The 23594-nt window shown below is 55.3% G+C and overlaps 7 protein-coding genes across 7 annotated transcripts; 3 read left to right on the forward strand and 4 right to left on the reverse strand.

The window, feature by feature from the left end:
* Nucleotides 1-271: 271 nt before the first annotated feature.
* Nucleotides 272-1697, reverse strand: INS49_012937 (uncharacterized protein; the record flags this gene model as incomplete). The annotated part of the gene is made up of 4 exons (XM_043173639.1): nt 272-573; nt 632-1097; nt 1163-1412; nt 1483-1697. 4 exons carry the CDS (start codon nt 1695-1697, stop codon nt 272-274), a joined length of 1233 nt encoding a protein of 410 aa, XP_043022936.1.
* Nucleotides 1698-4148: 2451 nt separating this feature from the next.
* INS49_012938 (uncharacterized protein) lies at nt 4149-5008 on the forward strand (the record flags this gene model as incomplete). The annotated part of the gene is made up of 2 exons (XM_043173640.1): nt 4149-4415; nt 4478-5008. The coding sequence occupies 2 exons, from the start codon at nt 4149-4151 to the stop codon at nt 5006-5008; spliced, it is 798 nt and encodes a 265-aa protein (XP_043022937.1).
* Nucleotides 5009-6952: 1944 nt separating this feature from the next.
* INS49_012939 (uncharacterized protein) lies at nt 6953-7301 on the forward strand (the record flags this gene model as incomplete). Its single annotated transcript, XM_043173641.1, has 2 exons — nt 6953-7152; nt 7220-7301. The coding sequence occupies 2 exons, from the start codon at nt 6953-6955 to the stop codon at nt 7299-7301; spliced, it is 282 nt and encodes a 93-aa protein (XP_043022938.1).
* Nucleotides 7302-8476: 1175 nt separating this feature from the next.
* Nucleotides 8477-9878, forward strand: INS49_012940 (uncharacterized protein; the record flags this gene model as incomplete). The annotated part of the gene is made up of 4 exons (XM_043173642.1): nt 8477-8785; nt 8866-9321; nt 9414-9728; nt 9816-9878. The coding sequence occupies 4 exons, from the start codon at nt 8477-8479 to the stop codon at nt 9876-9878; spliced, it is 1143 nt and encodes a 380-aa protein (XP_043022939.1).
* A 1000-nt stretch (nt 9879-10878) lies between these two features.
* INS49_012941 (uncharacterized protein) lies at nt 10879-11421 on the reverse strand (the record flags this gene model as incomplete). Its single annotated transcript, XM_043173643.1, has 2 exons — nt 10879-11278; nt 11351-11421. The coding sequence occupies 2 exons, from the start codon at nt 11419-11421 to the stop codon at nt 10879-10881; spliced, it is 471 nt and encodes a 156-aa protein (XP_043022940.1).
* Nucleotides 11422-14420: 2999 nt separating this feature from the next.
* INS49_012942 (uncharacterized protein) lies at nt 14421-15364 on the reverse strand (the record flags this gene model as incomplete). Its single annotated transcript, XM_043173644.1, has 2 exons — nt 14421-14580; nt 14814-15364. 2 exons carry the CDS (start codon nt 15362-15364, stop codon nt 14421-14423), a joined length of 711 nt encoding a protein of 236 aa, XP_043022941.1.
* A 1329-nt stretch (nt 15365-16693) lies between these two features.
* INS49_012943 (uncharacterized protein) lies at nt 16694-22045 on the reverse strand (the record flags this gene model as incomplete). The annotated part of the gene is made up of 3 exons (XM_043173645.1): nt 16694-16737; nt 16812-17611; nt 17667-22045. 3 exons carry the CDS (start codon nt 22043-22045, stop codon nt 16694-16696), a joined length of 5223 nt encoding a protein of 1740 aa, XP_043022942.1.
* Nucleotides 22046-23594: the final 1549 nt, after the last annotated feature.

Below are 23594 nucleotides of genomic sequence, written 5' to 3' on the forward strand. Positions count from 1 at the left end.
ACATGATAGAAGTCTACACCCAGCCGTAGTGTGTACTGGAACGTGTTGGTTGATATATGTTCCGATCTGTGAATCTAAGTCTCGGCTATCCCCGTTCCAGTCTCCCGAGTCGAGACGTGATCAGGTTTTGACCCAGATAGAAACACACAATAGTGCCTCTTACCTACGTCTTCCGCGCCTGCTCATATTGAAAGTCATGTTACACATTTTCGAGGCTGTCGAAGCTCATATACACTCCTTTTCATACTCAAATACCCATTTTTCACAATTATTACTCATAGACATAGCAGAATGGCCCCGCCGTCGTGCTCAACAACTCATTGATCTGCCTCGGTGGGCCCGCAGCATAGCCATACTGCACATAGTCATCAATAGTGATGTCTGGGCTGACCGGGTCGTTGAGGAACGTCCCGGTGCCGGCAATGCTGTTGTCCCCCCAAACGCGTGTCTCCGGATCCTGCATCTGCCACAGCCACCACACGCGGTCCATCATCGTGTGGTGCAAGTAAAATGCAGGGTCTCCGGGCGAGACGTATAAATCGCGGCCTGGATCTCCACCCAAAGAAAAGTGACCTATTAAAACGTGTCAGTCAGCAGGAAAATTCTCAAACCCGTCGTCACAGGTACATACCTCCACCGTGCACACCCAACGTGGTCCCGCCGGCCACGAGCGCGTCCGGCCAGCCCTGGAAGAGAAGCTGGAAGGTAGCAATGTCGGTGTAGTTCTGGACGACGCTCAGCACGCTGCTCGCGTTGGCGAAGTTCTGGTTGATGTAGTCGGTCAGGTCGCGCTTGAGGCAGCGCGGGTTCCAGGAGAAGATGCCCGTGTCGTTGTGCGGATTCACTTCGGACACGCCGCCGGGCAGGGAGACAGATACCGGGCCCAGGTTCACCGTGTAGTTGGCGAAGGGGCCCGACTTCACGCAGCCGCCGCCGGTGCCCGCCGGGACCCAGAACGGATCGAGGCCGCCTCCCGCGACGTTCACGGAGGATTTGTTGGCGATGAAGTAGCCGTCTCCGGACATGGATGTGTCACTGCCGTCGAATACCGGCGAGGCGTGTAGCCCCGTGATGGCGGTCTTGGGCCAGTTCCAGTACTATGGGTGTCAGTTTCTACCACTTGTTGCGACTGTCGTCAGGGGACGGATAGTTGAAAGCCTACCGGCAGGTTCCCCTGATATCCACACTCATCCCTCAATGCTTCCTCAAACAGATAAATGTAATACCGGTGCCATGATAGGAATGTGCCGGTATAGTGGATGGTGAGAGTCTGGTTCATGTGGGTGGCAACAAAATCGTCGAATCTTGTCTTGATGCCGGATCCAAGTTCCGAGGGAGCAAGGGCAGGTGTAGACTGCAGACACCTGACCGCCCTAATGTAGTCCTTTTTCTCATCTCTGTCGAAAGAATCCCTGCACCAAACTCATCAATCATCAATTAACGAATTCGGACAAATACATGTGCATGTCCGAAAGTACTCACCACTCCCTACGAATCTCGACGTTGGCCTCAGTACAGCTTCCATTTCTCTTTTGAAGAGTATCTACTGCGGTTGATCGAGCTGTGTCGAAAAGATCCTGCAGTTGATTGTAGGTATCATGATTGGCTGTGTCGCTGGACAGGCCAAAAGGCTCTGAACGGGTGAGCACCACTGGGGAAGCCTGCAAGAAAAGAAGGGCGAGACTCCGGGACAGCATCATGAAGTAGATACCGAAGACGAATGATGAGATGGAAGGACTGCCACTATGAGGGAGACAGCAATTATGTGCACACTGATCTTTGGGCACTTATCACAAGAGAAACTCATCAAGCCTGAGGGCACCGGGGCATTTGGGGCTGCCATTGCTTATGGAAAACGGCCTGTTGCTTCTGCAGGAGTAAGATTTGATAATAGTGGCTCGAAAAAAGAGTCTAGACTCACTTTACTATCCAGTCCGAAGCTGATGGTGCTGACGATCTTCCGATTGGACTCTAAAATGCATGGCGCAGAAGTAGTGTACACCGTAAAGAAAATGACCGCTCAAAAGATTTTATATTGTGGCCACCGGACACTAGGCCTCAAAAGACTACAAATACCCGAAGGTCTGGTCCCTCATTTCAGGAAACATGCCGGGAAATCGACTGCCGTCTTACCTAGAGGCCGCTGGAGACTGCCAGCATGTTGGGCACTATGCACGACCGTTGGACAGAGATCAGAAACGACTAATATATTCCATGCAGCCAGTAATCAGATACATGGGCTCTTTATTATGTCACAATACACTCCCTCCAAGATGAATGGCTCATGGGCCTGATCTGGCTGCGGTGCTGGATCTCGCTCACCACCAGACGAACCCCCGAGAGCCACAGATTCTGCATCGACTCGGTCCCGGAGCACTCCCGAGGTCGATGACAGCCCCAGCTCGGAGAACTAAACCCCAGTCTCCTCCAGTGGGCCCATAAGCACTTGAGCTCGCCCTACTGCAGGCTAACATACACCGCATGCGTAGTGAACTAGACACATTGTTCACGCAACAGGGTATGACCCAATACTGGATATTCAATTGGATACCTGTAGAGTTCTTCCGCTAATCAGCCTGCTCGTCTGATATTATGGAGCTATATCAGAAAGTGTCCCCCATTATTTCCATAACCTAGAGGCGGTGCTGTGATTACGGCTCGTAGGGATTCATGAATTTAGTACATAATTTTTCTTATAGTACAATCTTCCTTGATTTGAGCTATTGTGGGAAAGTTCTCTACGGGGAAATCTCTAGTAGCTTTTGGCTAAACGCCATGTTGTGAGGTAACCTACAAGGTAGTTGGTCCCTTGGTAGGTGCCATCTTGTCCCTCTTCCTGATCCCCTGCTACGTTTACGAATTCTTGAAAGTCTGGCCAACATTTGAGGTCCCTGCAAGTTATCATGTCGTACCGATGCGACCTGGCGGCACGGCTCGATCGACCCACAGCACATGCACCACTCCGAAGCGGCAAATCCGGTATAATACACGACCGGCGGCACAAGACGTATCTCAAATTTATTCTAGATTTCACGGGTTTCTAGAGTACCTGAGCCTGTTCACTCGATTATGCTTATGTAAGAGTCCCGCTGGCGCATGTGAGAAGACATTTCTGATCTCGCCGGTAGACCCAATTTCCGTAACTGGAGAAGCCCAATCCTGAAGCTTTAGGAGACCTAAGCTGGACATAAGTACCCCGGTGTGGAATTTCTTCCCGTGCGGGAGTCGAATCCTATAATGGTGAGACCGCTCGATGACAAGAATCGGACTGAATGTGAATGTCTTCTGAAACTCTCGGTGACCAGGTGTTGAACACCATATATCCACTCCTGTGCTTCCGCCTGCTCTTTCGAGTAACGTAACGTGGGATGCAGTTGGTTTGAATCCTCATCTCTGAGCACCCCGTCTTCTCGGAGTCCCGGTGCCGACAGTCTTGGTCGCGTATCAATCATCAACGAGATGAGGCCAACTGACACGGAGACCGAGCCGACGTACAAGGATGAGGCTCTCGTTGGGACATGGGCCAACGGCCAAGGCTATATTTCCTTGCGAATGGGCCCATTGAAGGATGAGGAAGGGCAATCGAGGGAAGTCTAGCCCGATGCCGGTTTCCTTGCCGCCACAGTGCTTGAGCGCCCTTCTCTTTTGATGTCAAACTTTGAGGCCTCGTTTGTCTTGGGTATTCATTACGGGCGGTCGGGCCAGTCTGTATACGTAGGTGCCCAGCTCCTTGTTCTGATGATTACTGTGCCTCATCTGCGAGCCGGTTAAATAAGCGTGGAATGCAGGCTTTCCAAATAGTGCAACGGTGACCCGGACTCTGAAAGGATTCTCGATCAGACGTTCACCTCATCCTTTGCTTGAAGTTGCCATGCCATACCACGCATCTTAGCCGACAGTGGCGGCAGGAGATGCATCCTCCTACTTTGAAGTCGAATCCGAGTGACGATGAAAGGATCGTGATAATCGTGGCCACCTTGGTTGCACACTAACCGCCCTGGTCGTCCTATCGCTGCGTGTGTTTGTTCGGGCCAAAATCATCCGGAACTTCGGTTGGGATGTAGGCTGGCGTTCGCCGTTCCCCATCTGATGTCGTGCAAAGATAATCTGACACAGTCGTCCTGTAGGACGCAGCAATATGCCTGGCTATGCTCCTCTCTCTAGCAGGCGAGGGCATAATCATTGCTGAGGCTCATTATGGAGCGAGACGCCACTTTGGCGACATCCCTCCCGCGATGTACTCGGAAGGCATGAAGATGAACGTGATTTCGGGGCCGATATATGTCGTCGCGGTAGCAACTGTGAAAGTATCCGTCGGGCTTGCGTTGCTGAGAATTGCGGGACACACTGCGTATCCATACCTCGTCATGACTGTCATGGCTATCATGGGAAGCTGGGCCTTCCTCAGTAATTTTGTGAGTCGAGAGCCACCACGTGAATCAACCTTAAGATGAAAATCCTATACGCCATGACACAGCCGATACTAGGGTTACCTCCGACTGGCAGCTTCATGATGCAGACTATAATGTTCCAGTGCAGTAATCCAGCCATGCGATGGGACAGCAGCGTCAAGGGCACCTGCTGGCCTCAGCATGTCGTTCAGGGCCAGGGACATACTGACGCGACTCTGAACATTGCCACCGACGTCTTCTTCGCAGTGGTCATCCCAGCCCCCCTGTTCTGGAACCTCAACGTCAACCGCCGGACGCGTGTATGGCTCATCGCCGTGCTTGGTCTGGGAGTCTTCGCATGCGCCGCCTCGATCATCAAGAGGGTCTATTTGTACAACCTCGGGAACTATAGCGACTGGTTGTGGGATTCACGCAATATATCGATCTGGCATGTCGTCGAACTCAACACGGGGGTCGTTGCGGGAAGCCTCCCTGCCATGCGACCTCTTTTCAGAGGGGTACTTGGGGGCAGCACCTGGGATCGTCAGCATCATAACGTCTATTTGAGGAGTAGTCAGCTGGGCACCACCGCTTCCTCAGGCAAAAGGAACACGTGATTCAGGGCAGTGACAAAAGGACGGGGATCGGCTGCCACGGATGAGACGAACAGCGAGCGTGCGTTCAACGCAGGTGGGAAAGGTCAAGGCGGCAACGAACCGGAGCCCTACGAGCTGGGATATCTCGGAACTCGACGCAGCACCATGAGTACCAGCTTTGTGACGAGTGGTGGCAACACGAGCGGGGGGGCCGCAAGCGTCCACGGCCAGGGACATATCAAAGGGCAATAGGGAATCAGGAAGGCGTCGACAATGACAGTAGATTTTGAGGATGTAGGACTGGCCAAACGAGCAAATATTCATCTATGCGGATGTTGTTTGCGGTGTGGCCCACCCTTGAGAGTCAATGTATCGGTTGCATCGCCAGGTGTCTTCTGTGCTCTGCGGACGATTCCGAGGTAATGTTTCCAACGTAGAAAGTAGTGACAGAGGAAAGTGTGAATCGGACAGGGGCCACATGAGTGAGAAGGTCGGACGTGCGGCTCCCGGTAGAGTGGACAACACCTAGGGATCTCAGATCCTCGAGATTGTTCCACAAGAGGTTATCCCACAACAGCTTATCCCACCACAAATCATCCCAAAGGAATTGATCCACAGGGCACAGCGCAATTGGAAGTTATCCCACAGGAGGTCATCCCACAGAAAGTGGCCTAGACGATGATGGTATACTACAAGGAGATGTATACATGGTCCCGAATTCTTGGGTCCCTCTAAGCTGTTTCAGACCCTGTGTTCAACCGGACTGTCTGTTCTTCGGATGAAATTAGGTGACTCACTAACAAACTTCCATTGAAATCAGCAGGTGGTCTGCTAGTCTGGTGACATCTGTTGATGCCAAGCTGTCATGGCTGCAGAGCCGTTGGCTCTCGGCATACTCCGGTGCTGCGGTACCTGTATACATGGCCGCGGGAAGACTAGGAGCGACCAGTCGCCAGATACTCGGCAAATGCAGGAAAACTTGTTAGGACTTCTGAGGTCGAGGCTCCGCTCCCAACCCCTATCCCGGCCAACAAGCAGGCACGTTTTGAAAAGCAAACCCCGGAGGTACGGTAGGGCGCATTGCTGCCAAAAGCATGGTCAGCGTGTCCCGGGAGGGCGGTACTGGAGGCAGAGGCTGTGCGTTAGGCTGCTTTGGGCCATGCGAACCTCTGGGGAAGGCCCCATCGACTCTCCATTGGCCCTGCCCGTTGTCGGCGGGGCCCGATCAGCCCATGATGAGCGTCTTGTCACTCGATTCCCGCCCGCGGTCTGGCCATTTCATCCTTCTATTTTCGACGCTCCGCCGAGCAGTCATTGCGACCAGCAGCGACCGGCGCTGGCCCTGCCCCTTTCGGCGCGCCTTAGGCCGTCATCTGCCTGCGCATCTGCTCACTTAGTAGTCGGAATGGCATGATGGCCTCGCGCCGACTCTGGCCTGGTCCTCACCTGCCCAGCGCAAACCATGCTAAATCGGTCTTTGCGGGGATTGCCCACGAGAAATCCTCGCCGGCCATCTGGCCATACGAGAACGGCTTCCTGGGGAAATTTCGACAGATCGGAAAGGTAAGGCTCGTCCGGCTGGGTGCAGCTTGGGAAGTCATGGGTTTATAAGACCGGGACGGCAAACTGCTGTCAAATGTTTCTGTGCTCCCTCATCATCATCAAACACCAGCCTAAAAAGAAACATCTCCAATCAACCTCATTCTTCCTAGTCTTCCTAGTGTATCAACACCTGAGACCAATCTCCACACAAACCTAGTCTGGGAACACAAAGTCTCCTCTCCACACAAATCATACCGTACCTGCAGCACCAGAGCTCGCAACACTCGCACGACTCTCTCCACTCGTCGAATCAGACACACGCCAGTGACACCACTGTGGTTCAAGTCGCACACAGACTCAACTCACAAGTCATACAAGGACACTCCCTGTCTTAATTAACAACCACAACTACCAACAAGCAATATGTCGCCCATCGTCGCCCGCGCCGCCATCCGTGCCTCCACCCAGGCACAGGCTACCAGGCAGTTCTCCGTGATGCGCACAATGCGCAACGTGGCACGGTCGTTTGAGCCTCACCCATTCCAGCGCCTGCCCATCTCCAGCCAGACACAAAGCGCCAGCTGGGGCAAGCAGGTCAAGCGGGTCGGATCCCAGGCCGTCGTGTAAGTACTTGAACCTCGACAAGCCCTATTCCAAATTGCAACTTTCGTGCTAACTTTTCCTCTGAAGTTTCGCAAGTGGCTTCACAGTCATTCTGGGCTGGCCATACTTTGCCGCCAAGGCTCTGGACGGCCGCATCGGCGCTCTCTAGATGGTCTTTCCCAACATCTCGGGGTCAAGAGGGGGGATATGGAATGGGATAATAGAAGTGACTGGGACCAAAGCATTACATCTGCACAGCGCTCTGCCCATCGCGGATATTGCATAGTTCTCGGCGTTCTGGAATAGGTGGATACTTTGTGATTGGGTTTAGAATACCACGATAGTTCTCAAGTACTCTCAAAAGAGTATAATTTACTTTGTTCAAGATGATTGTCTTCACTTGCCGGCAATGTCATTTGATTTTCGGTGATTTCATTTTGCCACGATAATTATGAACTCGCAAGCAGTGGATCAGTCGACGCCGTTTTTATTTTTATTGTAGTCGACTACCCCAAACTCAAGATGCAGTGGATGTCGTATTTGAACTGATGCATTGTGAAGAAACGAGAGCCCCTTCGAGGTACTCTCTCAAGACTCCGCATCGATTGCACTCCTCCGTTAACTTGCGGTGCTGCTGTAAGATTAACATCACGAAGTTAGAAAGGTAGGTTAAACTAGTAATTGTGCAGCCTGGCCACGAGACGCGAGATTTAGCTAGCTGAGACAGGCCAAAATATTCGTCTCTGACCATGCAGTCAGCTTCAAGGCATTTCAGCACTGAATGTGGTAGTCAAAATTTAACAAGAAAATTGTCTGACGACTTCCGCTCCCATGCTGCTTTTTCGCTCTTTACCATTTCTTTGTTCCGCTGTGAGAGGAATAGGCTGCAGCTTGACAGCTGAAACTTGGGGCAGCATGTGGCCCACGCGTCTCGCGGAAGCCAATCCAGTCACGCTAGCTCAGGGACCCCTGTTGATCTGTTTGGCGAGTTGTTTGAATCGCGTCGTGCGGCTCGTGCCAGTTGACGTTCTGCCGTCCAAACGCAGGCGCAACACCATTACTGCCACCACAGCCAACACCACCACGACGGCTCGTTCCCCGAGCGCTATTCGACTCGACGAACCGTTTCGCATATTTCTGGCCGCGTCATGACGAAAGACCCGAGGTGATTCGCACAAGAGAGAGCCGCAAACGACGCGACAGAGCCGGCACTCCCTGGCAAAAGCGGTGACCAGCCTGCGCCCCCCACGTATGCCTACACCGGGGCGAGGTGCATCTACGATTTCTAGCTATTTGCCCCATATCGTGAATCTGGGAGGGGAAGACGGCTGAAGCGGAGACAAGATGGCCGAGTCCCTGCACAACGCGCCCATAGTGCTGGACAACGGGTCCGGCACGATACGAGCTGGCTTCGCTGGCGACGACCTGCCGAAATGCTACTTCCCTTCCTTCGTGGGACGGCCCAAGCACCTTAGGGTACTGGCCGGCGCGCTGGAGGGCGAGGTCTTCATCGGGCAGAAAGCTGCGACGGAGCTCAGGGGATTGCTGAAGATCCGGTACCCTTTGGAGCATGGCATTGTCACGGACTGGGACGACATGGAGAAGATCTGGGGATACGTATACGACGAGGGGCTGAAGACGCTGAGTGAAGAGGTGAGATTGCCCGTCCTTTCGACGCCGGGAGGAGCTCTGTGCACCTGGAATCCAAGCTGATCGTGAGGACTTGGCCCTAGCACCCCGTCCTCCTGACAGAACCGCCGCTCAACCCACGGAGCAACCGCGACACGGCGGCGCAGATCCTCTTCGAGACGTTCAACGTGCCGGCGCTCTACACATCCATACAAGCCGTGCTGTCGCTGTACGCATCGGGACGGACGACGGGCATCGTGCTCGACGCGGGCGATGGCGTGTCGCACGCGGTGCCCGTGTACGAGGGCTTCGCCATCACCAATAGCATCCAGCGCATCGACGTCGCCGGTCGCGACATCACAGAGTACCTGCAGACGCTGCTGCGGAAGAGCGGCTACGTGTTCCACACCAGCGCCGAGAAGGAGGTCGTCAGGCACATCAAGGAGGCGGTCACGTACGTGGCGCACGACCCTAGGAAGGAGGAGAAGGACTGGGCGCAGATAAAGCTGGACCAGAACAAGGTCGTCGAGTACACGCTACCGGATGGCAACAAGATGAAGGTGCGTCCGCGGAACGGAGGTCTCTCATCTACATACCGACCCATTGCTTCACCATGCGGGAACAAGCTGACGTTGAGGAACGCGTGTTATAGATCGGCGCTGAGCGTTTCAGGGCGCCCGAGATCCTGTTTGACCCGGAGATCATCGGCCTCGAGTACCCAGGCGTCCACCAGATCGTGGTCGACTCGATCAACAGGACGGACCTGGACCTGCGCAAGGCGCTGTACTCCAACATCGTGCTGTCGGGCGGCAGCACGCTCACCAAGGGCTTCGGCGACCGCCTGCTGACCGAGGTGCAGAGGCTGGCCGTCAAAGACATGCGCATAAAGATCTTTGCGCCGCCCGAGAGGAAGTACTCGACCTGGATCGGCGGCAGTATTTTGGCCGGGCTGAGCACGTTTAGGAAGGTGAGTCGAGATCCCGGCTGGGAAGCCTCATGCTGGGCCGTTGGTGCCTCGAGACCTTGAATTTTGGCTGACTGACACTGCGAATAGATGTGGGTCAGCATTGACGACTGGCATGAGAACCCCGACATAATCCACACCAAGTTCACATGAGCTAGAGCAAGGCTGTGTTGTGTGAAGGGCAGACAGGATACAGGAAGGTATTGCAAAATGAGACATGAGGTAAAACGCAAGAAGCGAGCGAGCGCGTATTTCATGTTGCCTGGGGTTGGAGAGTCCTTGGACCGTGCGAGAGGTAGTTGATGATGGGTAGCGACTCGCAACTAGAGGCATTTACTGCTGCAGTATCCGGAGTTGCAAGCTCACTATAGATGGAGAAATGATACCCATGGATGATGAAAGAGCTATGCCAGTTGGCTGAGAGGCCCTGAGCGCATCTTACTGCCCGAATGTCTGTACCGGCACTCTCCGCCATACCCTAAATGAGAGAGAGGTCCTCAATGATTGGTCAGCTTCAATTGAACTACAGTTCTTAATCTGCAACTCCCGAGCACGCCAACATCAATATTCGGGCATTGGAACTGAGAGTCACATATAGTTTTATCAATCTCACTTTCATTAGACGCTTGATGTGGAACAAAATGACAAGCACAGTACAACGCATTGTATGTTGATGAACGTTCATAAAAATCGCTTTGAGGGGTATATGGTACACCAATGGTTTCTTTTCACCAGAACAAACGCCGCCCGCAATGAATTTCCTTTTCCCACCCTGGAGTCTGCCAGCCAAGGGGGTGATCGAGTTCTTTAAAGATTGTGAAGAAAATCGATCCAGGTCCATCTCTCTTTTGAGCTTCCTGTCTGCACTGAGGCACCCCGGGGTAGTAAACGCACGCGCCATAAGTGACAATTCGCTAATCTCCCGACCGAACTTTTTTGAGGGTGACCGTTCAACGCCGTAATCGCAAAAAGTGGTGTGTATGTGGGTGCCGGTTGGATGGTGCAACAATCACCATCAGCTGGTGAGGCCACCGTCCAGGTCACTCATCAAGACTTGCGAGTGCGGGTGAATTGCCCCACAAGTCGTGACCCATGGACGAACGGCGACCGACAACGAGCCTTCAGAGACACACGTCCAAGCGAGAGGGAGCACCTATTGCTTGTTGGACAGCGAGGCGCTCAGCCGTCCCAGGAATCCGGAGCGCGTGCTGCTGCCGCTCTTGGTGGAGGCGTTGCTGGCGGTGGAGGCGTCGCTGCCCTTGCGGGATTGGTGCTTGCTGGCGGACAACGAGGCGGACTTGAAGTTTCCCGCGCCGCCGCGGCCGGTGAAGGCGGGCCTGGAGGCGGACTCGGTGCGCTCCTTGCGCTCGTACTCGTCCTCGAAGGACATGACGGGCCGCTCGATGCTCGAGTGGGCGTTGCCCGCGCCGCCGCGGCCAGAGTGGAACTTGGTGGTGGCCGAGGTCGAGTTGCTGATGGTGGGGTGGATGGGCGTGGGTACGCCTGAGGGTGCTGTCACTGCCTTTGGTGCCTTGAAGAAGTTGCCCGCGCCTCTGTTTGTCTGTGTTAGTCTAGGGTTTCTTTCCATGATGGGGCTCGCTTAAAGGGAGGGGGTAGAAACGTACCCACGACCGGCGTGACACCAGGTCGATGCTGCCACCGTTGGGTGGGGCTCAGTGATGGAGTAGGAAGGCATGTTGATATGTAGATATGTGTACGTTGGTGTGGTGTGGTTGTGTGTGTGTATGTGTATGCGTATGTGCGTATATGGCTGACTCCAAACTTGCTGACGGTGTTCGTGCTGAGTTCGGGTGCTTTGACAAGAATGTAACGAGAAGGTGTATTCACTTGATTAGACTTCGAGGAGAAGAGGGGCCACAAACAGGTGGTGGTGTGAGGGCGTGGTGAGGAGGGGGGACTTGATATAAGAGAGGTGGGACTCACTCACACGGGAGAGCGAATACAACGAGTAGGCGAGTACTTGAGTACATAGTACCTTGATGGAGGGGCAGAAATTTACAGAGCCATGGGATTCCACTAGAACCCCCGTGGCAAACCAACCGTGTGACCAGAAATGTGTGCCATGGCCATGGCAATAATAGCAGTAGCGGCTTAATTGCTCAGCAAAGCTATGACAGTTTGTGAAGAAAATTTCACCAGAGCAGGATGGTGTGTCACGACCAAGGAATGAGGAAACGTGCCAGGTTTGCTTGGGATGGAGTAGCAGGAGCAGGCTAGGGGGGCCGTGGGCTGCGTGGGCTGCGTGGGCTACCTGCGGCAGAGGGAGGGAAAAGTTCTTGCAGCACCATCTCGCTTGGAACTGAGGCCACTGACTGCCCCCAGGTGAAGAGGCCCGCTGGCAGCAGTCCGGATACAGGCCTGGCCGCGCTGGCGCTTAGCAGTTAACGGCAGTTGCTCGCAGGCCCCTCGCCGTTGCTTCAGGGGGCCCCCAGGGGTGCCCAGGGGCGGCACAGGTGGCTCGTGATGCCGGATGACCATTCAGTTACGAAATGGCGTCTCGTCTCTTGTCACAAGACCTGACTGCCTGGCTTTCGATGGGGTAAGCATTACCCCATAGATTCCCTCCCTGCGACACTTTTTTAGTCATGCCCTGTCTCGCCCCCTTTGTACCTCACCCGCCCTCTTTGGCCTGCGCCGGTACTTGTGTCCCCCTCTCGGCAGAGACGACGCTGGCATGAAAATCATCTCTAATTGCCCTTCGACCTTGTTGTTTCGCTTGTGTTGGTTCCCTGTTGGTCACGGTACATGCCTCGTCAGTAGCACGGCAGGGGTCACTGAGATCCGGGGTTCGCCAAGCTGTAGCGAACCGTTGGTTCGAGTCGACGGCTCTATGCTCCAATGCTCTATGCCTGCGACGGCCACCGACGCCCATGCGCTCCCTCGCGAGATTATGATTCGACCGCGGCCCTCTCGTCCATCCGTCACGATACATTTGCAATTTGTGGACAAGATTGCGTTCGCCAGCTTGCACTAGAGCTCGTGCTCGAGCTGCGAACTGTCGCACTCACAGACTGGCGTGCCCGGTGACTCCTACTTTCTGGAGCTGTCTTCCGTGCTTCTGCTTTCAGAGGTCCAGCTGTGACGCTTCTACCGGCTTCGACCAGGTGTCGAACCCTCGCGATGTTTTTACGCACGCGTGCATGTACGGATGTGCCCATCAGCTTACACAGGAGAAGAGGCAGTTTCTTGCTGAGCTGGTCGAGTCCGTCGAGTTTGTACTTCCCAAGGTCTGCGTGTGGGCCAAACCTCGTGGGATGAGCAAGTGTGCGCCAATTTGTCCGTGCCGTGCCACGCATGGCAGCATGGCAATGTAGCATCCGTTATTACCTCCCTTCACATGCACCCCTGGAGTCGGCGAGGGAGAAGGCATGGAAGCTACCCAACCCCGGATTTTAGGGCTGGCCTGGATTGGTGGTGATGCCAGGGGCAACCGATCGCTGCAGATCTCACATCCAACCAGGCAGCTGCATGCGACACCCACCCAGTCTACGTGTAAGAAGGGCTGGACACTGCTGGAGAGGCCCACCGGCGCGGGTGTTGTCAGCCAAGCTCGTGAGCCCCAAGTACATAGTACACTATGTGTAAAGGAAGAGCTCCTTCGACGGCTTGAATCGTGCGAGCTCCTCCCGTCCCGCCCCCTCAGCCTGTCTGTGCCAGCTTGAAGGTCCACCGATGACGCTGACACGCAGCCCCGTGGTGTCATGACAATCCACCGCCTGAGAGCTCTCGAGGCCCGCGAGCCAAAGCTGCGGTTTTGACAGCACACTAGCACATCGCCCCCGGCACGGTCACGGCGCCAGGCAGAATTTTTTTAGCAACACCTCATCATTCTGGTCATTCGGCGGTGGGGCCTCGGCTGTTCGCGGTCTATGTGGGCCTTCCCAGGGCTGATGATCTCGGACCGGGAATCTGGGGAAGCGCGAAACGGCCGAAGCTCGCCCTGGATTGCGCCTGGAATCCTGGAAATAGCGTGGGAAAAAAAATGTTTTTCTCTGTCTTTATCCTTCCCTCGTCTCTCCATTGTTTGCCTCTAGTCCGGTTTTTCCTCCTCTGTATGACTCTTCACCACAGCAACGTCATCTACTATTCTTTGAAAATCCTTCACTAACACAGCTGTACGCCGTGCTGTTGGCATGGACGCCGAGCAAGAAGACATATTAGCTGACCCGCGGAGATGCTCCCTTCACCCAGTGGTGTTGTAAGAGGTTTCACTCCGCTTGGAGCTCCCGGAGTAACACCAATCCTACGCGGTCCAGGCTGTCACGAAAGGTCGGCCAAGACATCTGATTGCTATTTGCTGGATCATTCAAGCTACGGCTGGTATCCCTGAGACAAGACCGGGCGCTGAAAGACGTGACGGCAACGCCGCATGGCGAAGTCTGCAATGTCACATGTGCACATTTCTGAAGACGGAGGATGTCTTTCATTCGATGAATCCGAACAAAGTCCTATTGCCACAACGCAGGCCATACACAGAGACACTCCCAGCTAGACCCATACGACAACCTGGCCACGTGACTTGAGCCTGCATCAGCATTGCGAAAAGCAAGCGTCGAGCGGTTGGCAGCCTTTTTCTGATCACCCCAGCGCGTCTCCCGGGACACAGAAGTCAGAGCTGATCCCGAGCAGCCTCGTTCCCTCACAACGACCGTCTTGCGCACCAAAGGTAACGGCTTAATCGAAATTGCGGTACTTTCCCTCGGCAAATGTGACATAATGTGGCAGGTCTTCCTTCCCTTCTACCAGACTAAGGTAGACCTTCGCATGCGATTCACCGTCTGGTGTTTTGCCTACTGGTCCCCCGTCTTTGGTCCTCTCGTCGGCAAAGAAGAATCTGGCGTACTCTGTTATCAGCAAGTGCTGGGAGGAACTAGAGTGCTGGGCGCTATGCTGATCTGATAATCTTTGACGGCCGAGTCTGCGACGACCAAGTTGTCGTCGATCGAACGTAACGCCATGAGCGGAGGGGAACTCGCATCTCATCGTCCAGTGTCGATTTCTAGACACCGCGATTTCACGCATCGAAGGGGCAAGGATGATGAAAAGAGGAACAGCAAGGGCACATACCTGATTCCCTTGCTCTTGAGCACACCGTCGGCTGTGCCCACCCAGAAATTCGCACCAGACTTCCCGATCCCGAGCGACGTGTACAAGGCAACAGGGGGGATCGTCTTGGGCAGCAGGTTGCCAGTCATGATGAATGTGCCCTTCCTGCCGTCCTTGCCCTCCCGTTCCTGCCACACCTTGACGGCCTCCCTGGCGGCAACATACGGCGACTTGATCATGATGTTCAGGTCCCGGTCCAGGTCTGAGTCCGCGATGGACAACGGGTTTTCTGGCTCTTGGGGAGGTGTGAGTCCCGCTGCGTTCCAGATCACGACCGAGGGGAACTCCAGGCCCGCCGACCTGATCTTGTCGAACACTCCTGTGACCGCCGCTAGGTCTGAGATGTCAGCCTGGATATGCAGGGGGTTGGACGAGGTGTCGGCCGACGACGGGCTGGAGCGCGAGACCGTAGCCACGCGATATCCGGCGTCGACGAAGCCCTTGACGAGCGCTGTGCCGATGTTGGAGCCGACGCCGAAGATGACGGCTACGTCCGAGTTCGATGGTGCCATTGTTGTCCTTTGTTAGGAGGTACCCAGCTTTTTCTTTCAGAGAATAATCTTTTATTGGCTTCCTAGGTATTGCTTTTGACTTGATGAAAAGAGTCTCAGCCTGGCCTCGAAATAGCTTCTATAGCTTCCACCACGAGACACACTGCTTCCTTTTATCTCCTCTCTCCGTAGACAAACTGCGACCCAAGCCGTCAAGGTGGATGTGTAACAAGACGCAACTTCCCCTCGATTCCACGCAAGCTGCGTGAGCTGGTCATTACTAATGCCTCGCGTCGCGCAGCCCCCTGATTTGGAAGCACGGCTCCTTTCGGACATGTCGGAGGCATCAACAGCCCGCATGCTCCTGCTCCTGCTGCTGTCACCTACTATAGTAGCCACACACAGACGACAGCCAACCCGGGTTTGTTCTCCTGGCCAATACATGCCCACCATTTAGTCTCTGTATGCAGTGCGGAGGAAGGCTACACGAGCTCGCGCCGCCAGCACTCACCAGCCGGACTAAGCTCCGGCCGGAAAGCTTGAATTGGTCCGAAGTTCACTGTGTGGTGCACGCGATACGTATACACACAATCTACCTCTACACATTTGTTTTACACAGTCGATGGATTATGCCAGAATAGGAGCATGCATTAAAACAGTTTCCAAGGGTATCTAACATGATGATCAACATATGCTTAGCCGCGGCCGGTCGTGAGTGAGATGAGACGGGACTATCTGTCCATTCCTTTCCTTGAACGCTTCCCTCGTTCTAAGCTCCAATCGTCATCATCACCATCATCACCATCGCCAACCAATGAGGCCCGCTGGATTCAAGAAATCAACACCTCGCCGCTCTTCCCCTTGATTTTCAGCCTCGTACCGCCATAAGCCAAATGGTGGTCATGTCATCGTGATTGTTCAATTGTTCGCCTCCCTGTCCCCCTTCTTCCGCAACGTCAGTCGTCTATCATCACAACAAACTCCCCTGAAGTGCCTTTTTTTCATGCCTTTTTCAAAGTATGTGTTGAAATGAATTCTATAAACGCACGCTGATACGGCGGGACACCCTCAATGTGGCAAAGTAAACCACAAGGAGAGGATGCCTCGAGTCATTCCCCGGTCCAACGGGGAAGAAAAGTATTATTATTTTTTGTGTCGTCCAGGAAATCGGTAAGAGTCCGTTGCGTTGATGTATCGGGCAGGCCATCCAGCGGCCAGAGCCCGGACTCTCACACGGCGGCATACCTCGCGCCACGAAGGTGCTGCTCCGGGAGAACATGCCCGTCGTTTCTACCGGTCGAGACCATTTTGGACAGCACGCAGCCAGCCATCATAGGGAGAGCCCTTCCTCTAAAAGGTATCTGACTCCTGTGACACGACAGAACCGAATGTATCTATACCAAATGATCGCTGTTAGCTACCTCTGCATATGTCTAGAAACTCGTCGACTATGTAGAAAGTTGCATACCTCTCTTCCTCCTCCTCTCCTCATCTCCAGCCGGAGCGGGGCTCTTCGTGCCCATTGCACGAGGCCCACTGGGTCTCCGGCCAGGCGCACCAAGGACGTTCTGCAGGTTGCGATTCTCTGGCTTGGGGCTACCGGAAGGCTTGTATCCCAGTGTTGAGATCCGACTCCTGGTTGGGGTCGTAGTTCGCGGTCCAGGCTCTTCCAAGGGCTCCTTCGGCGGTCGCGGCGGTCCTGACTGGGCAGGCGAGTTGCCCGTCCATGTGTACTGGCCCTGCTCACCAGTGGCAGACCCATTGCTGTATCTTGGCTGGTGCCCTGCATAACGGCCCAGACTAGTGACCGAGCCAAAGTCTGCAGACTTGGGTGACATGGGAGTGTCGAAATCCTGGGCGGAGCTCTCAAGGGCATTCCGGAACTGTTCGGTCTGGCCTGGGCGCGGTTGTGGGTGCTGCAAGTTCAGTGAGTTGCGGTGAGCCTTGTATTTGGGATCCTCTGGCGTTGAGTAGTTCACAGGAAAAGGTTGTACGGTCTGAGGCTGCACAGGGCTCTGTGAAGTTGGGACCGGAGTACGACTCACACCGGCCATGGTGAATTGCATTTCGGGCTCAATCTGGTTGGGATCGTGCCGTTGGTTTCCATTTAGGTTCGTCTCCGAGTAACCAGAGGGGAGATGGTCGTCGCCGTAGGGATCCGTCACTGGGTAGTTCTCGTATATTGCAAAGTCGGAACCTGAGCGAGAGGGTCCTCCACGCAGTGAACTGGCTTCCGTCTCCTTGGATTTTCTGAAAGCCTTGCCAACACTCGACGCGGTGGTTTCAGACCAACGGGAAATTTTGGGAAACCAGCTCGCAGAACCGCTCGACTTGTGCTTCTTCCGATTCTCGGTGCGAGGAGTGTTCTCGTTGCTCAGTGACGCTTGGGCACCTGGTGGCAACTGCGGAGGAGTCCCCAAAGGGGACGGAGCTGCCGCGTTCGGGCTCTTGATCCGGACTGAGCATGTCTGTGTTGCTGTGGTTATGAACCACGACATTGGAGTCCTCGTTGAAATCGTCCTCGTCTCCCTCCGGCACGGTACTAATCCGGTGACCCGATACCTTTCGCTCGTAGCCATACGAGGCATTTCGGGGGATGGAAAGATGGCCAGACTGACTGCCGTAGCTTGCAGTCGAAGTACCTGCATGACCCTCAGGCTCATAGCCACGATCTTGCTCATACTGAACCGCTGGCTGGATGTTGTCGAGGGATGGGCCGCTGTCATGGCTGATACCGCCGGGAGCAGTCTGCGATTTCAAGACATCAACCTCTCCAAGCAGCTGCATCAGCATGTCTTCGATCCTAGTTAGGTCGTTCGTACCTTTGGCGCCGAGTCCCTTAAGTGCCCTTCGCCAAAGGTTTCGTGTCTTTTTCTCATTATCCGTGCCAGCTTGTGAGCCTTGGACCGACCGCGCCGCGCTGCCTGGGAACGGCCGTGGACCGCCGAGGTGGCGCTGCACGGTCTTGTCGGTGTTGTCCTTGACCTCTGTGATGATGACATCTTCGGTGTCCGCGAGCATCTTCTTAATGTCATCAAACGAATTCCGCATCTCAGCAGCGGTACGGACCAGAGTGACCAAGATCTCAGTATCACGTGCGCTGCGTTGAGCATCACGGACCATGAGGTGCTGCATGAGTGCGATGATGTCGTTTGACTCGATGCGGTCAATGCCCGCACCCGTGGCAGCATCGTACAAAGGAGAGCCCATGCCTTGAGAAAGACCACTCATGTGTTTCGAATCCTGTGGGTTGTAGAATGGATCCATGTTGCCAGGCATGGGCGGATGCTGGTTGTAGTCGATGCCCTTGCCCTTAAGATCGGGCGTTCTGTTAGGGCCCTGTGAGATGTAGCCTTCATCGATCTTTGGCCCAAATGGGCTTCGGGCACCATAGCCTGTGACATACCCATCAGGGTCGAAGTGAGGCGCTTGACCAAGATCGATATCAAGTCCAGGCGCATTGGCGAGAGGACTTGTGCCCTCATAGGGGTTGGTGACGATAGTATCTCGCTTGCGGTCCTCGGAAGTGCGGTGCCACTCTTCGTCTATGTCCTGACTTGTCTGCCGACTGTGAGAGTGTGCCATGGCAGCTGCGGTTGCCACCGCAGCGGCACCCGCGGCCTCGTCGAGGGTCAAGGACTGCCCGCTGACAGATTCCTGGAGTCCTCGACTTCCATTGACGCTTCGTTGTGTGGGGGTCATTGGTTCCCGTTCCTCCCAATGGTCGTTTCTAGCTTCTTGCGTAGCGCTGAATCGGTCACTCATACGCGATGGGTTGGTGATTGAATCATCGTCATGGCCGAAGTACCCTATCTCTGGCAATGGATCGTTGAGGTCTGGCAAGCCGCTGTGTCCGATGTGGGCCTTCTCATACTCTCCAACGAGGCGGTCGACACTATGTGTCGGGGTACTGGCTGGCAGGTAGCCTTCATTAGTTCGGTCCTTGAATGACTTGTTCCGCTGGACGCCTTCTCCCACAAAGTCGCTCGTAGACTCCTCATGTTCAGTGCCCTGTCTGCCCTTGCCCTTTGCAGCTGCCCGGAGGGCTGCCGCCGCAGCACCGACAGCAGCACCAGTGATGGCGGCTTCCGAAGCCGTTGGAGAGTGTCGGTACTTTGATCTTGCAACCTTTCGACCATATTCGTCGAGGTCGTACTCCTCAAATTCGTGTGGTGGTTCAGAGCCTTGTGAAGCAGCCTCTTCTTCGGCTGTACGGCGACTCTCGAGGGAGCCCTTGTGACGGAATGCTGTCTGGTCTGTAACATCTTCCTCGCTGATGACCTCGGAGCCACGAGCATCGTACTGGCGACCACTGCGGCCAGATTCGCCTGTGAGCACTGAATCGTCCAAAGCCGAACCCTCAACTAGAGACGCAACGTGAGATTGGACACCGGTCGGAGAGTTCACCAGATCTGGGTTGGCGCCGACCGCACGCACTGCTTGACCAGATGTGACGCGGTCCAGTTCGCTGTCGTCTGTGAAGGTGGTGTTTCTGTAACCCAGTCTTGAGCTCTGCACACTACGATCGTCTTGGTATGATCCTCTGCTCAAAAGACTGGGGGAGTCCGCGCCATGACGAAGGGACTTGTCGGGGGACGAAAACGACCCAGATGTTCTGTGAGTGAGCCTGGACTCGCGGTTGTGGATCTCGCTTCCACCCTCCGTATAGCCCGAAACGCTTGGTATGGGGCTGAGACCACGACGCTCAGGCTGGTATGGCACATACTTCAGAGGAGGAGGCACGTCTTGGGTGTTATAGTAATCGTTGTAAGGGCCGTCATCATAATCGTCTTCGTCGTCATCATAAGGCTCTACCTGGCTGATTGGAGCTCGTTGTCCATATTCTCGGTCTTCGTACTGTTCCTCGTCATCGAAGCCCCCTGTCCTCTTCTGAGACAGGGTCTTAAGATCCCCATGGGATATGTTGGCATGCTGGGCTCCGAGAGCCTGGAGAGAGACTGGAGTCCTTGTTGGTGTAGGACTGCTGGTCACAGTAGACCTTGAATCGATAGATGGTGTTCCCCTGGCAACTTGTTGCACTGGCGTGAGTTCTTCACTGGCCGAGTGGGGCCGCTCTGTGTCAGCAGACATAATGGATGTCCGGGTGATCTCTGAGGGGTTGACCTCGCTCAACAACGGCATCGGTGCAGCGGGCTCACCGAGCCTTTCATGCTCCTCAACGTATATCTCAGAGGCGCGGCTCTTTGCTTCAGCTCTGCGGCGGCGGCGCTGTTCCCTTGCAATAGCCGGTGATTTCTCGTTCAAGGCGGCTGCAGCCATGGCGGCGACGGCGGCTCCTCCGGCAGCAGCTTTCAGCTTGTCATTGCTGCGCGATACCTCCGAAATTTCGTGCAGCGACTCGTCGACAGAATCGTGGTCCACGCTTGGGACGGGGCTTTCGACCAAGTCATGACGAGCTTCTCTTCCTCTCCGGTCTTTGCCCCTGGAGAGGTTCTCTCTGGATTTGCTTGAGTATCCTGACTGACGGCGTTCACTACCAAGATCGTCTCGAGAAGCCGTTGTCCCACTCGATACAGAGCTTCGACGGGCTTCCCGCTTGCTCTGCTCCCTCTTGATGGCCGTGAGCTCAGGAAGGATAAGCCGCCGGATGGCATCCTCGACAGTCTCTAGGAGCTTGGGGTTGTTGATTGAGGATCTCGAAGCACCGGAACGCATAGAGCTGGCGTCCATTGAACGATGGCTGTGAGAAATGGCTGATGAGACCACACTAGAATCCGCGCCAGATAAGACCGACTCCTCGTTCAGCTTGCTAGACTTCCTCCGCGACGACTTGCCAGACTCGGACTTGTGTTCACTGCCACTGCTCTTGCGACTCTTGGACTTGTGCCTTCGCTCTGAGCTGTCCCGGTCTTTGGACTTGGACACGACCGACTTCTCCTTCTCACTAAGCTCGGATCGGCTTTTGCTGCGCATCTTGTCGGCTAGGGCAGCGGCGGCGACTCCCGCAGCTGCACCACCAATGACATCTCTCGCCCGCGAAGGACTCTTGCTGCGCTTCTCGGTAAGCCTCGTTGAGGGGCCAGAACCATCCAGGAAGCTGTCAGTGGGGATCGCTGATATATCAGACATGTTTCCTGGCTGATAGGAAGCCTTGCTGTCAGCACTTGGTATTAGTGGGCTCGCAGGTCGGCGCCGCCGGTGACCACTTCGGTCGATCTCGACCTCGATAGGGTTGCGAGAGACATTGGACTCTTCAGTCGCAGACGTGTACGAATGCATGCTCTTTGCGTCTTCCTGGTCACCGCTGACAGCAGACAGCGCCTCGTTGGACTTGAGGCCGGTCGGGGTCAGCGGAGCAGCTCGCTCCTGGCGGCGAGTCAGGGAGGCCTTGCGGCCACTAGACGACTTGGTTTCTGTTATCTGGATGCGGTCGGTCTTCCGATTCTTGGATGGGGTGAGGCGAACCCGCACGCTCGGCTTGCGTTCGGTGCTCTTGGTCGGGGAGGCGGAGGGCTTGCCAGCCTCGAAATACTCAATCAGCAAGGAAGTCTGAGAGCGATCAGGCATGTGGCCGCGGGTCCTGATGGTGACGGGTGTGCCGTCCTCTGGAAGGGAGTAGGAAGACTTGTCGTCGCCTGGCTTGGAGACGTCAGAGGGCGCGAGCTCTGTCTGGGTCACAGTCGACTCGGACTCTTCTGTGGGGGCTGGGAGTGGAGGTGCTTTCTTCGAATCGATACCCATGGCGTGCAGCGATCCCACCAGGCGTGGGCTTTTTGTTGGACTTGCAGGATGAGGTAATGTGCCACTCGATAGCCGTGCTGGAAACCCGCTCTATTCCCAGTCCTGGCCAAGTCCCCGGGTGCAGGACCACTGCACCATGCAGGCGGGGAGCAACAATTGGGACGGGGCCAGAGCAAGGCGGGCGGTGGGCTTGTCGCAGGGCGAGCCTCGGACTTGGGGCTGCTTTGTTTTGGTCAAGACATGAGGTGCAGGAAATGGGAACCGGGGTTTGCTGCTGAGGCAAAGTGAGCGGTTGGGAGCCTTGTTTATGGAGCTCTGCCAGAAAGATGCAGGTCGCACTTACAGCAGAGAAAAGTGCAACCGAAACAGTCTCGAGCGACGTGCGACGGTACGGTCGGACGACCAGAGAGAGGGGGGCAGAGGAAAGGAGAGATTTGACTATGCCCCAGGAAGTTTACCGTGCACTGAGAAGATGCAGAAAAGCGCTGGGGAGAGAAGAGTAGGTTGCAACGGTCAAGACGAGGTTGGTGGCGGTGGAGGAGCCTTGGGCCAGTCCAGGTTCAGCTCTGGTTTCTCCCAGCCTTCGAAATAAGTGCACCCCGGCCACGAAAGTGGGCAGGCCCCCAATGAGATTCGAAGCGATGCGATGCGACGCGCTTGGATCGCAACGGCCTGCAGTTAAGCGAGCAGGCTGCGTATTTGAGGTATTGGGCCGACAAGTTTCCTGGGAGGTTCAAAGAGCAGCGCAGCGAAAGAGGGTAGATGCGAACTGAAGAGTGAGGTCGGTTTGGAGGAGGGGGGTGTGGGGGGTTGGTGGTGGTGGATGGGCCAGACTGAGTGCGGCGGGCAGTGTCGAGGCCAGACCAAGCTCTGCCCTGTCCTGCCCTGTCGAGCTGTGTGCACTGCTCCTAGCTGCAGGTACGTAGACTTATCAATCTCGCGGAGCTGTGCCCAGAAGTCGAAAAGTCTCTCGGGCAGGAGGCCGTCTTCTCCGATCTTGTCTTTCTACAGTACATGTGTCTACTTTTGTGTGTTCAGACCTTGTCGCTGCCAGGATTTTACATTAGGATGAGGATTCTACCGCCCTCTGCCGTGCTTCCTCCGTTCGGATGGCCCAGGTCAGGTCAGGTCAGGTCAGGCAGGAGAGGACAGACACGGGCAAGGAAGACTGGATGCGAGGGCGGTTGGGCTGGCTAGGCTGGGATGCCGGTGTAAAGGGTGGCTTGATGAGCTGGCAGGGCCGGCGGTGCTTGTTGGGCCGACCAATTGGTCTTGGAAGACCGTCTCCCGCGCAACGAGTGGGTGCGGGCTGCTGCAAGGACAAGGGGTGCAGGGCACACTCTGGCCACTGGGCCGCCTCCGAGCCCAGTCCCGACAACCTAAATCGATCATCATGTTACTTCGAGGTTGTTACAGCTTGTACCGAGCCGGCTGTGCAGCACCGCTCACCACTCATCACTTGGACAATTCTTGCATCCCAGGCGTACCGCAGGAACACAGAGAGTGAGAGAGAGGAACAGACAAGACAGGCGCCGGTCGGCAGTTTTCT

This window comes from Diaporthe citri (genome assembly GCF_014595645.1).
Source record: "Diaporthe citri strain NFHF-8-4 chromosome Unknown scaffold_6, whole genome shotgun sequence".
Lineage (NCBI taxonomy): Eukaryota > Fungi > Ascomycota > Sordariomycetes > Diaporthales > Diaporthaceae > Diaporthe > Diaporthe citri.